General features: G+C 41.9%; 1 protein-coding gene across 1 annotated transcript; it reads right to left on the bottom strand.

Moving 5' to 3' along the window:
- Positions 1 to 6622: 6622 nt before the first annotated feature.
- On the bottom strand, positions 6623 to 7150 carry LOC104903309 (uncharacterized). Its single transcript, XM_010691323.2, has one exon. The coding sequence runs from the start codon at positions 7148 to 7150 to the stop codon at positions 6623 to 6625; it is 528 nt and encodes a 175-aa protein (XP_010689625.2).
- Positions 7151 to 13854: the final 6704 nt, after the last annotated feature.

Raw genomic sequence — 13854 nt, forward strand, 5'->3', positions numbered from 1 at the left:
CCCATGAGGAGAACTTGAGTGACCAGGTGGCCTCAAGTGACAGCTCCTCGGACAGCGAGGACGTTGAGGTGGTTTCCAAAACCTCGGAGAGCGTCTCCTCGAGCAGTTCTGCTTAGCTTGTTGTACCTTAGGGTTTTTTGGTAGCTCTTTGTTTTTTGTATTTAGTCATGCCCTGCGAGGTATTTTAAGGTACTCTTTTGGTAGAAATGAAGATTCATGTTTAGCCAAGCCCTTAGCGGCTTTTAGGATGTACTTTGTTCTTAATGAAAATGAACATTCATTTTTCGCTCATCTTTTACTTCTTATTTTATGTTACTCGATATGGCATGCTACTCAATGTCTGAGAGCCCTCGTGGCTGGGTGCCGGTGACCGCTGATTGGTGCGCGTACGGGGTACGTGAGGCCTCCTCCTGGGCCTTGCCAAGTGGGAGCCCATTAGGGGGGAGCAATAAATGCCTTTCTGGGGACTTGTAGCTAGTGCTGCTTATAAGTACGGATAATTAGCCCCTGCAGACTTCATAACTTTACTTTCTCTTCTTCTCTCTCTAAACTTGATTTTCCCTTCTCTTCTAATCTTCGACTCACGATGTCTTCGCCCTTGATAACCGGCGAAGCCCTTCGAGCGGCTAAGCGTCGAAGGCTGGCGAAAGCTGGCCTGGGCTCATCTTCGTCCTCGAGGGCAGCCACGGGATTCCCCGTGGTGAAACTCGAGGCTGACCCTCCCGTCGAAGGGGGGGAAACAGCTCCCAGCTTCCCTGGCTCCTAAAACAAAGCCGAAAGAGATTAAGGGCGAGGACCGGCCTTAGTCAAGGTCGAAGACCCTCCTGCCCTACAGCTCTTGCTACCTCGAGCACTGTCACAATTACGACGGCCTCGAAGAAGAAAATTCTGCTCGAAGAGGCCATGAGATTACCGTTCTCTGCCTCTCGAGGGCCGAGATGGCTGCGCGCTTCGACAAGGCTTCGGAGCACTTGGTGACGGAGATGGATGAAAAAGTGTGTGTGTCGCCCGATGGCCAGGAGGTCGAAGCCGTTAAGGCGACCATGACTGAGGTATGATAATTTTCCTGGTTCATACATTGTCGTTTTAGCTTTTAATTTTCATTTTTGCTAACATTTTTCCTTTATCAGCTGTCGATCAGGGTGCTGGCCCTGGCTCGAAGATCTACCCCCGGAATAGCCTCCGGGACTGCTTCGGGGGAGATGTCTTGGGACGAGAGGCAGACTCTCGTCTCCCGCCTACGCCTGGCCGAGATGCGACTCTCGGAGACCGAGGATTCGATGGCCAAGTCACTTAAGGCCTTCGAGGAGAAGAAGGTGGAGCTGGAGCAGGCTCGCGATGTTGCCCTTAAGCAGAGGGATTCTGCCATTAAAAGGCACAGGGCTGCAGCTAAGGACTGCAAGAGGGCTGAGGAGAAAATCGAGAAGACTCGAAAGAGTGCTGAGGAGGCCATTGCTAAGTCTCAAGAGTGTCGGGAGGCCGTGGTCCTAGCCTGGAAAGAGTCCGATGAGGGGAGGACCTTCCTTGAGGATGCTTCCCTGCAAGCCTCTAAGATAGAACAGACCGAAGCTCTCCGCAAAGTGCGGTTGGTTCTCGAGAAGCTTGCCCCCAGCCTTCCTTGGAGCGAAGGTGAGGAGGGCGTCAAGGCGCTTTCCCAGGAGGAAGGTCCGAGCGAGGACCAAGCTCCTCCCCCGGCCAATCTCGAGGAGTGAGTCGCGGCTCTTCTTCTTTTCTTCACGGCCTCTGTAGCTCGAGATTTGTCGTGGCTCTTCTTCTTATCTTCCTGTCCTTCCTTTTTCCTTTTTTCTCCGATCTTTTCCTATGTCTCCTACCAGGGTTAACATTTAGCCTTTAGGTTTTCTTATTTGATCTAAGTTTTTGCTTAAACTTGTATTGTAGCAACTTTGATAGCTTGTACTATGATTAATGGAATAAAACCCCTGTTTATTTGCTTCTCTTTATCAGTTTGTCCTTCAAGCTTTTTGTGCTTTTTGTTTGTCTTTGGAACTCATTGTTATGTCTGAGTAATCTCGAGACCCTTCTTTGTTATTTTTATTGCTCGATGGCTTAGTGAGCTTTGAAGTTTTATATAAACCAAGTATTTCATTAAAAGGCAACTTCGTTATAAAACATGCCTGAAAAGGCAATGCCCGAAAAGGCAATGCCCGAAAAGGCAATTTTATATCGATTGACACGTTTTTCAGTGCCTTACAAAGTAACTACGAGAGGACACGTTTTTCAGTGCCTTACAAAATGATTAGAAGTGCCCATATGGTATCCCCCAAGCTCGAGGGACAAACCCATTTAGACATAGAATTTGCGAAGGTTGTCCGCGTTCCATGGTCGAGGCAGGGGATGTCCATCCTGGTCCTCGAGGCGATAAGTGCCTGGGCGGACTATCGAGGTCACGCGGTATGGCCCTTCCAGTTGGGTTAACTTTCCCAAGCTAGGTTGTCGCCCCATGGATTCGAATTTTCGGAGTACCCAGTCATTGACCTGTAAAGGTCGCTGCTTGACTCGTCGGTTGAAAAGCGGGGTGAGTTTGAGTTTGTAAGAGATGGCCCTAAGGAGGGCTGTTCCTCGAGTCTTAGGGAGGAGATCGAGGGATAGCTTCTTCTCTTCGTCGTTGATTTCTTGGTCATAAAACGTGATGCGGGCGATGGTATGCCCAACTCGACCGGTTAAGACGGCCTCGCTCCCATATACCAGGTTGAAAGGTGAGTGACCCGTTGCTTCTCGAACAGTGGTTCTTGGTAGACCAAAGTATCCCAGGTAGCTCATCGATCCACGAGCCTTTTGCTCCCTCGAGCATTGTTTTGAGCCCCTTCAGGAACACTTTGTTGCCGCTTCAGCCTGCCCGTTAGTCTGAGGTCGACTAACGGCAGAGAACCTGGTTTCAATCCCAAATCTCGAACAATAGTCGCGAGTAGGGCTGCTATTGAACTGTCTGCGTTGTCCGATATGAGTACTCGAGGACCCAAACCGTGATTAGGTGCTGCCAGATAAACTGTTGAACTTGCTTATCGGTGATGGAGGCCAAAGGTGCTGCCTCGACCCACTTAGTGAAATAATCAACAGCGCCAGCAAGAACCTACGCTGTCCGGAAACTGGAGGGAATGGCCCTAGGATGTCCATGCCCCACATGTCGAAGGGCAATGGGGCTTGGATAGTAGTCAGGGTGCTTGCAGCTTGATGGGGCAAGTTGGCGTGCATTTGAACACTCTTTGCATTTCCGGACATAGTCGAGGCATCCTCCCTCAAGGTGGGCCAGTAATACCCGACTCGAAGTGCCTTGGCGCAATGGTTCGTGCTCCTTGATGGCTCCCACACGACCCTCGATAGTTTCTCGAAGGACATAGTCCTCTTCTTGAGGGGTGAGACAACGGAGGAGGGGTGGGTGAATATTCTTATACAACTGCCCTTCGTGGTAGGCGAACCATCTGCCCGTCTTCAAATCGCTCAGCTTCAAGTTCATTTTCAGGAAGATTACCATCTTGAATTAACGCTATAATTTTGTCCATCCAAGTGGGACTTCTATCGAGTGGTTACTTCTCCGTTAATGCTGGAGCCCTCAGGACTTCCCACATTATAGGTCGAGGCGAGAGGTCTTCTGCTGAGCTAGCTAGCCTTGATAAGGTGTCTGCTTGCTGATTTTCTGATCGGGGATGTAGTTATGGAGAAGAGAGATAAGCTGGTGATTTCTTCCTTCACCTTCCTCGGATACATCCACATGTTGTCCTCCTTAGCCTCGAACTCCCTTGTTACTTGTCCTACGATTAATTGGGAGTCAGGGTTGGCTTTGAGCTCTCGGGCGCCGGCTGCCTTGCATAATTGAATGCCTAGGAGCAGTGCGTCGTACTCGGCTTCATTGTTCGAGACAGTAAAATCGAATTTGACTACATACTCAGTTCTGTTGGCCTGCGGATCGAGGATCAAGAGCCCAGCCCCACATCCTACTTTCGATGATGACCCATCGACGAAGAGGTTCCAGGGTCCCTCTTCGATGGCCTCATGCCGAGAGGTGCACTCTGCTATGAAATCAGCAAGGGCCTGAGCTTTGATGGCGCGCCGGGGTTCGAATTCTATACCAAAATTAGATATCTCGTTGGCCCAGTCCGTAACCCTACTCGACTAATCTTTCCCCTCTATTACCTTTCGTATGGGCTGGCTTGTAAGCACTTTGATATGGTGAGCTTGAAAGTAGGGTTTAAGGTTACGAGTTGCCAGGACTAAGGCGAAAATCATCTTCTCGATTGGGAGGTACTTGGATTCTGCGCCTCGGAAGGCGTGGCTCACAAAGTATACCGGATGCTGATTCTTCTCGCCTTCGGCCACGAGGACCGCACTGATAGCGTGTTCAGATACTGCGAGGTACCCGAAGAGCGTTTCTCCTGGTAAAGGTGAAACTAACTTGGAAAGACTTGCTAAGTGGTTCTTGAGTTGCTGGAATGCTTCTTCTGCTGAAGCATCCCATTCGAATGTTGATTGTTTTAGAGCTCAAAAGAAGTGAAGGCTCTTGTCGGCTGATCGAGAGAAGAAACGCCCCAAGGCCGCCATGTAGCCGGTTAGGCGCTGGACCTCTTTGACAGTCCGAGGGATCTTCATCTCGATGATGGCCTGGATCTTGTCGGGATTAGCCTCGATCCCCTTTTCGTCGACAAGAAAGCTCGGACACTTCCCTCCCCTTACGCCAAAGACAAAATTCTTCGGATTTAGCTTCATGTTGTGGCCGCGGAGAGTGGAAAGCGTCTCCCTTAGGTCGGAGACATGATCTTCTTCTTTCTTGCTCTTTACTATCATATCGTCGACATAAACCTCGATATTTCGCCCGATCTGCTTTTCAAACATCTTCTTTACAAAACGCTGGTAGGTGACCCCCTCCATTCTTGAGGCCAAAAGGCAAAACTTTGTAGCAATATACCCCTTAGCTTGTAGTAAAGGCATTGTGGACTTGATCCTCTTCAGCCATGGGAATTTGATGGTACCCCGCATTTGCATCCATGAAGCTAAAGAATGCGTGGCCGGCTGTCGAGTCGACGAGCCTATTGATCTTAGGAAGGGGGAAGTCATCCTTTGGACAAGCCTTGTTCAGGTCTGTGAAATCGACACACATTCTCCAGGCTCCGGTCGGCTTCCGGACCAATACCACGTTAGCCAACAACTCGGTAAATTGGCACACTCGAATAAATCCTACAGCTAGTAGTTTCCGCACTTTTTCGGAGGCTGTTGCACTCCTTTCGGCTCCTTGGTGCCTGAGCTTTTGCTTGATCGGCCTATACCCTTCTCGAATGTTGAGCCTATGGACCATGAGCTTAGGGTCGATTCCAGGCATCTCATCTACGGTATAAGCGAAGACATCTTGAAATTCTTTTATGACTTCCAAGATTTGGACCTTGGCCTCCTCAGGGACTTGCTTGCCTATCCGAACCGTGCGACCTCGTTCTTTATCAATGCATACCTCTTCATCCCGATCGGCAAGGCGAGGCCGCTCGTATCGTTTTGGGTTATCAGCCATGTAGAGTCCCATGACATGGAGGGATTCCTCTGGCTCGGGGCACTTTCTCTTTCTAGAGGTCTCCTCGGCATTGTTTTTCAGACTGTTGACGTAACATTCCCGAGCAGATTTCTGGTCGCCAAACAACCGAGCGACCTTCCCATCGTCCCCTTCGAACTGCAGAAGCAATTGGTATGTCGAGATAGCAGCTTTCACTTTGTTCAGAGTGGGACGCCCAATGATCACGTTATAAGGAAGGCTGGTGTCGACCACTAGGTAGTCGATGACGACATTTCGACCTGCCTTCTTTTCCCCCCTTCGCGTAGGCAGCTTAACCGAGCCAAGGGGATGAACCGATTGTCCCCCGAACCCTACCAGCGGCTGGTCAATAGGTGTGAGATATTTTTCTTCGTACTTCAGCTTTCTTAAGCAGTCCATAGTTATGATATCCGCAGAACTTCCGCTATCAATCAAGACTCGACCTACCCGAAGGTTGGCAATCTTCATTTCGATGACCAGAGGGTCATCGTGTAGGGTTTGTATTGGTCGATGGTTGTTTTTGAAGGTCATGGTTGGGCATATGGCGGAGGAGGTCGCATCGCTCCCGTGTTTCAGGGCGTAGAGGTGCTTCTTGTGAGAGCGACTGGTTAAGCCTCCCGAGGCGAACCCTCCTACAATGATGTTTACGTACCCTACAGTCTCATCACTTCGAGCCTGTTTTTCCTGGTGGGGCTCGCCTTTCTTTTCTTTCGGATCTTTTAAATATCGATTCAGTTTCCCCTCATTGGCCAGTTTATCTAGAGCCCTTTTCAGCTCTCGACATTCACGTGTGGTATGACCACAGTCGTGATGGAATTCACACCAGAGCCTTTTATCTCGTTAACTATCTGATGTTCCGATGGGGTTGGGCTTTGGTAAGGGATATTTTCCTTTGGTATCTAAGTACATTTCCCTTTGATTCAGGTTGTACCGGGGGTCGTTCCAATGGTTTTCCAACCGAGGTTTCTTGTCTTTTTCTTTTCGAGGGGCATCCCTGGGATTGTCAGCTCGAGGAGTGTATTCGTGTTTTCTCTTTCTGGAGCTAGGCTCCTCATGTGTTTTGTAGATATCGGAGGCCTGTATAAACTTCTAGGCTAGGTTCATAGCTTCCGAGAACGATGAGGCCTCGCTTTCCGCGAGTTTCAGCTTGAACCTACTCGACGGATATAGTCCAGACATGAGCGCGGTAAACGCCACGCTATCTTGTAGATCATAAACTTTGAGAGACTCTTCATTGAACCTCTTGATGTACTCGGCTAGGTCTTCCTCCCTCCGTTGTCTGATCGACATGAGATGGATACTGGTCTTCCAATGCCTCCTTCCTGCTATGAAGTTCTGTTTGAAAGTTTTTTTGAGGGCAGTGAAACTTGATATGCTTTCGAAGGGTAGCTCGGTAAACCAGGTTAAGGCCAAACCCTTTAGAGTGGTAGGGAAGAACTTGGACCATGCTGCCTCGCTGCTAGTTTGTACGCTCATTTGCGCTTTGAAGGCGGCTGGGTGATCGATGGGATCAGTTGTCCCATCGTAGTCGTCAATGGGTGGAACTTTAACCTTTCGCGGGGTAACAACCCTCATAATGTTTTCGTCGAAGGGTGTTTTGAACCCGAGGTTTCCCATCTGAATCCCCGACTCATGGCTGGACTCTGAACTCGATGACCGTTGCTTGTTACCCCACCGATGTCGGGGTTCTTGCTCTCTTCGAGGTTCCCTGTGCCCTTGGGGCTCCTTCTCCCTGCGTCCCCTCTCTCGAGGTTCCTTATCTTGAGGTTCCTTCTCGCGAGGTTCCCTCTCCCGGGGATCCCTCTCTCAAGGTTCCCTCTCTCGAGGGTCCCTCTCTCGAGGTCCCCTTTGTTCCCGGTTAGGGCTGGGAAGGACGTCCTTGGCCTTGGATTGTGCCCATCTTTCATTCAGGACTTCTCGGGCATCACGTTTGTCGTTTCTTAGGTAACGCTTATTGATCACGTGCCGCGCGTCCCCTTTGCCGGGGGCGGCCTGGGCTGCCCGTCGAGACACCCGCGATGAGCCCGGGGGGTCGAGGGCGATAACCTGTGGTTGATCTAGATTCTCCATTCGATCGCGGCCAACGGCCGGTCGAGGTATAGGAGGCAGGGTAGGCCTGTTCGAAGTCCCCTCCCCCCCTACTTGGAAGTTCAGCATCAGGGCTCGAAGGCCGCGTTCGAAATTATCGCTGAGACGGTCAGCAGCTGCTGGAGGTCTTGTTGAGTGACGGGGTTAGGACTAGTCTGCTCGAGGTGCGGAAGACCCCCTGGGGTTGGGGTGGCCCTATCTCGAGGCGCTCCAGGGTTAACCGCACTCGCCGCCTCTCGAGGGTTGATCTCCTCGAGGATGTGCTGGTTGCGGGCTGAGAGTATAAGAGCCTGGCGGGGGTTACCCGCAGTCTCGTCGGCCACCTCGGGGGATGGCGCTCTCGAGTGATTGGAGGGGGCGGGAGCCCTTTATCTCCTTTGGTTTCTCCGAGTGATGGCCATGGCTTTTAGCTCGATATCCCCACAGACGGCGCCAACCTATTTCGGGTAAAAGCTTGTATTTGGTGGGAGTGATCGAGATTAGGGTTGATGAAGGCCTGATGCTCGGAGACTGTCGGGAACCTGCACAGAACGAGAGTTAGACTATCCCGGGGGTGGATCCGGGATCGCCCCTCCGACGATCAAGTCAGTTGGAGTGTATTAATTAGTATTTGCCAAGTGGATTGTCTAGGATTGCTTACCTCAATAAATGGGGATCTGCCCAGTATTAATAGGCATTGAGAAGTGTGAAGGTTGTCCTTGCCATGCTAGCACGGAATTTAAGGCAGGTCGGTCCCACTGGGGACTTCCACGCTGGTAAGAGGACTTAGAGTCTTGGATAATCATGTGGCCCATCAGATAAGATTGGGCCCAAACAAGTTCAGTTCAATTTAGTTCAGTTCAACTCCATTCTTTTATAACCATTTTGTTAAATATTATTGTTATGTTGGTATAATTTATTTTACTAATTACTCTTATTATTATTATTTATTTTTATATCATTACTATTAAGTGTTATTATTATTATTATTATTATTATTATTATTATTATTATCATTATTATTATTATTATATACAAATAATATAAAATAATTATTATTAATTATAATTATTATCATTAATTATTATTATTATTTATATTAATTTATGATTATTAATATTATTTATTTATAAATATCATTTAAAAATATTCAAAATACTATTATTATTATTATTCATTATTATTACTTATCATTATAATTATTATTTAATATTCATATTATTATTGTTTAAGGGTCTGTTCTCTTCGGCATAAAACAACTGAACAGAACTGAACTGAACTGAACTTATTGGAGCTGAACTGAACTGAACTGAATTGAACTGAACTGAACTGAACTAAACTGAATTGAATTGAATTGAATTAACTTAAATTGAATTAAACTGAATGTAATAAATATATAATAAATAATATGAATATTAAATAAGAATTATAATGTTAAGTAATAATGAATAATAATAGTATTTTAGATATTTTTAAATGATAGTTATAAATAAATAATATTAATAATCATAAATTAATAATAATAATAATAATTAATGATAATAATGATAATTAATAATTATTATTTTATATTATTTGTATTAATATATTAATACTTGATGATGATATATAATAACAATAATATCTAAGAAGTAAATTAATATAACTATTTTAATAATTAGATTTAAAAATATAATAATATTTAGTAATAAAAATAATGATTGGGTTGGACCGCGAAAATTACATCATAAACCGTCTTGACGCGATTTGATTGGTTTATGGGCTAAAAAAAGTGGGTTTATTTGTGCTTTGACCTAAACCATGTTCCTGCTAATAATAATAGTAATAATAATGAGTAAAGCTATAATAAACAAAATAATATAGAAACAACAAGAATAATACTTAATAGTAATGATATATATTTAAATAATAATAATAATAATACTCATAATAATAATACTCATAATAATAATAATGATAATAATAATAATAAAATATTAATCATAATAAGAGTAATTAGTAAAATAGATTATACCAACATAATAATAATATTTAACAAAATGGTTATAAAAGAATGGAGCTGAACTGAACTGAACTGAACTGAACTGGACTGATTGGAGTTGAACTGAACTGAACTGAACTGAAAATAAGTTGGGAGAACAGGCCCTAAATATTATTTATATATTTATTACATTCAATTTAATTCAATTCAATTTAATTCAATTCAATTCAGTTCAGTTCAGTTCAGCTCCAATTAGTTCAGTTCAGTTCAGTTCAATTCAATTCAGCTGTTTTATACCGAAGAGAACAGACCATAAGTTTTTATATTGCCACGAGGCGTTAGCTGAAGGCCAATAAGAAAATAAATAATTTCCCAAGTATTTAGAAGAGATTATGTTGACCCACACATTATTTAGATCCATGATCAGGCGCCATAGTAACTTCATTTGTCATCACGTAAACAACCTTTAATCCAAGATCAATGTATAATTCAACTTATTAAATGTCCTACAATTACTTACCCCCTCCGTCCTATAATATAGTGCCTACTTCATTTTTGGTGGGTCAAACTTTAAAATATTTTACCAAATATTCTCATTTGTATATATAAAAAAACGTATTCATGTGGAATCTTGTTAGATTCGTCTCAATGTGTAATTTCATAACTAGTTATTAGTCCCGGGCTATGCCCCGGGTCAGAAAATTTTTATTTATTAATATTATACTTTGATAAGATAGCACTAAATACAACTTGGTCTAGTGGTTAAAATTTTAGTACATGAGCGTGAGGTCATGGGATCAAAACCTATACTATGCAATTTCTAATTTTTCTATTGTACATGGATTACATAAACTAAAACTCCCTAGGGAGAGCGCCACGTGGCACCGCTCCTGGTTTACGCACGCCTTTTAATATATTAGTATAGATATCAACTTTTTATATTTTTTATTAATACGGAATTAAAGATACTTAGGTCAAAGTTACGTCTTAAAGAGACCGTGTAAAAAAGAAACAAGCACTATATTATAGGACAGATCTTTTATAGCGTACTTGTATGAACGAACGAAGTCCTAGAATCACACCTCATGATTCCTCTATCGATATCTACCACACGATCACCTTGAAAGTGTTATGTTCATATTTAGGTCAGGGTTTTGATAAATAGATCTTGAGAAAAGTATGTGTAATAGCCTGATTATTAAGCACCTTTAATTAAAGATTAATGATACTTTAACATTCCAATAATAATCTATTTTCTAAAATCTTTTTTCATATAAATATTAAAGAATTATCAAAGCATTATCCCCGCGTGATAACGTATCCGACTTATTTAGAATTTTGCAGCAGAAATAGTAAAAACTTTGAAATGTAATAACTTAGTCAGCCATAAAGTCAACTCCAAACCAAACCAAACTAAAAGCCAAACCAACTTAAAAGTCAACTATTCAAACCATAACTAAATTCAAATTATAAAAGTATTAAATAACTAAACACAAGCTCTCCACAAACCCAAACTCATGATGCATCATCTTCAGTCATGAAATGGTCGATGCTAATTGATCCTGAGAGACTGCTCACCAATTGGATAATCACAGGATCAATAAGACACGTCCATTATCGACATACAGAAAAGCTCGTAATCAGCAAAGCTGAGTACTACATAATAAATAAAATATAAAACCCAACATGATACTAATAATAGCACGTCTTGCATGTGCCGGTTACACGCGAAATTATAGGGGTATCCGCGTACGAGACACCCTGTCAACCAGTCAGCTTCTTTTCAAATGGTCATACCTCACTCGTTTTCTTATCGGAATCGAGCTTTTGATCAGGCATTGGAAAGACATCGAGCCAATTTTCATCTCCAACTTGAATCTTCCCAAAATATTAACTGTGATGTGGATATGACCATTTGAAGTTGACCCCTATGCATAAACTCTTATGAACAAATGAAGTTACTTTTATGAACAAATGGAGTTACTATTATGACCAAATGGAGTTACGTGTATGAGTATGTGGTTACTTTTAACAATAAAAGGGTGTCACTCCTATAAATAAGTGTGGTTACTCTTATAAGCAAAATGAGATTACTTATGTGAACAAAATAGGCACTCATATGATTAAATGAAATTATTAGTATGAATAAATGAGGTTACTTCTTATGAACGAATAAGGTTACTAGTATTAATAAGTGAAGGTAACTTGTATGAACAATTGAGGTTACTAATACGAATAAAATGGGGTTACTTATTTGAACAAAATGAGGTTACTCATATGATTAGATGAGGTTACTAGTATGAATAAATGGGGTTACTCCTTACGAACGAATGTGGTTACTCATATTAATAAGTGGAGGTTACTTGTAAGAACAATTGGGGTTATTAATGCAAATAAAATGGACTTACTTATGTGAACAAAATGAGGTTACTCATATGATTAAATGGGGATACTCCTTACGAACGAATGAGGTTACTCAGCTCGTATTAATAATTTATGGGGGTTACTTGTATGAACAATTGGGGTTACTGATGCAAATAAAATGGAGTTACTTATGTGAACAAAATGAGGTCACTCGTGATTAAATGAGGTTACTAATATGAATAAATAAGGTTACTCTTTATAAATGAACGAGGTTACTCATATTAATAAATAAGGGATTACTTATGTGAACAATTGGATTACTCGTATGATTAAATGAGGTTACATGTATAAATAAATGTGTTTACTAGTATGATTAAACGAGGTTACTCATAACTTTTATTTCTAAAGTTTATTTATTATGTCTTCCGCTGTAAAATTCTGAATAAGTCGATACGTTATCACACAGGCGATAATACTTTGATAATTCTCTAAGTTTTATATTGAAAAGGTATTTTGAGAAATAGAGAATTGTCGGGGTGTTACATTACTCATATAATAAGGTTACGCGTACCAATAGAAGGGGTTACTTGTATGATCAAATAGTTAAGCGAGGTTGTTTTATGAACGAATGAGCTGGTTACTTGTATGAATAAATGAGAGTTACTCGTACGGTTAAGTATCATCATCGTATGATTAAATGAGTTTACTCTTATGAACGAATGAGATTACTCATATTAATAATTGGGGTTACTCTTACGAAAGAATGGTGTTACTCTTACGAAAGAATGGTGTTACTCATTTGGATAGATGGATAAATGAGGTTACTAATTAATCAGTTTACACTTATGAATGAATGAGGTCACTCATTTGGATAAATGATGGTCGTTTTGTGAACATTTTGAGTTACTCGTATGAATAGATATGGATGCTCTTATTGATAAATGGAGGTTACTTTTGTAAATATTTGGGGTTACTTATATGAATAAATGAGGTTACTAGTATAAATAAATGAGGTTATTTCATATGATTAAACTAGATTATTCGTATGATTAAAATAAGTTACTCATAAAACTAAATAAGATTACTCCAAAAATTAAAGAAGTTACTGTAAAAAATAAATTAGGTTACTTATATAATATTTTAAGGTTACACGTAACAATAGAAGTAGTACTCTTACAAACAAAATGAAATTACTTATGTGAACAAAATGGGGTTACTCATATGATTAAATGGAGTTACTGGTATGAATAAATGGGGTTACTGGTATGAATAAATGAGGTTACTGATATGAAAAAATTAGGCTACTCATATGGTTAAACTAGTTTACTCATATGATTAAAATAGGTTACTCATATGATTAAAATAAGTTACTCATAGAATTAAATACTCCAAAAACTAAACGAGGCAACTGAAAAAAAAAATCGGGTTACTCATATAATAATTTAAAGTGGGTTACTCTCATCGACAAAATCAGGTACTTATGTAAATAAAATGGGTTACTCATATAAATACATAGGGTTACTCATTGTATTCTCAACTCTTCTCCCTTAATAATTAATCAACATTCAAATTTCAAGGCTTAACATACACCACTCACCACACTATCCATTAACCAACACTACTCTTTTACTCCAAGCTACTCTTTTTGAAGACCTATTCAACTCTTGCTCAGAGTTAGTTGCTGCAACAGTTTTACCATTTTCATCAATTTCAAGTATTTCGACATCACCACCACCACCATCATGTTTATCATCATCACCAACACCTAGGAATCTAATAATAGAATTACAGATTAATAAATTGTTCAGCATTTCACATTTCAAAACTCAAATCCCTCAAATATTTTGCAACTTTTCACACTTCACGTATACGGTCAAATTCCTCCATTATTTTTTTTCCTACACCCAAC

Source organism: Beta vulgaris, chromosome 4, assembly GCF_026745355.1.
Source record: "Beta vulgaris subsp. vulgaris cultivar EL10 chromosome 4, EL10.2, whole genome shotgun sequence".
NCBI classification, from domain to species: Eukaryota; Viridiplantae; Streptophyta; class Magnoliopsida; order Caryophyllales; family Amaranthaceae; genus Beta; species Beta vulgaris.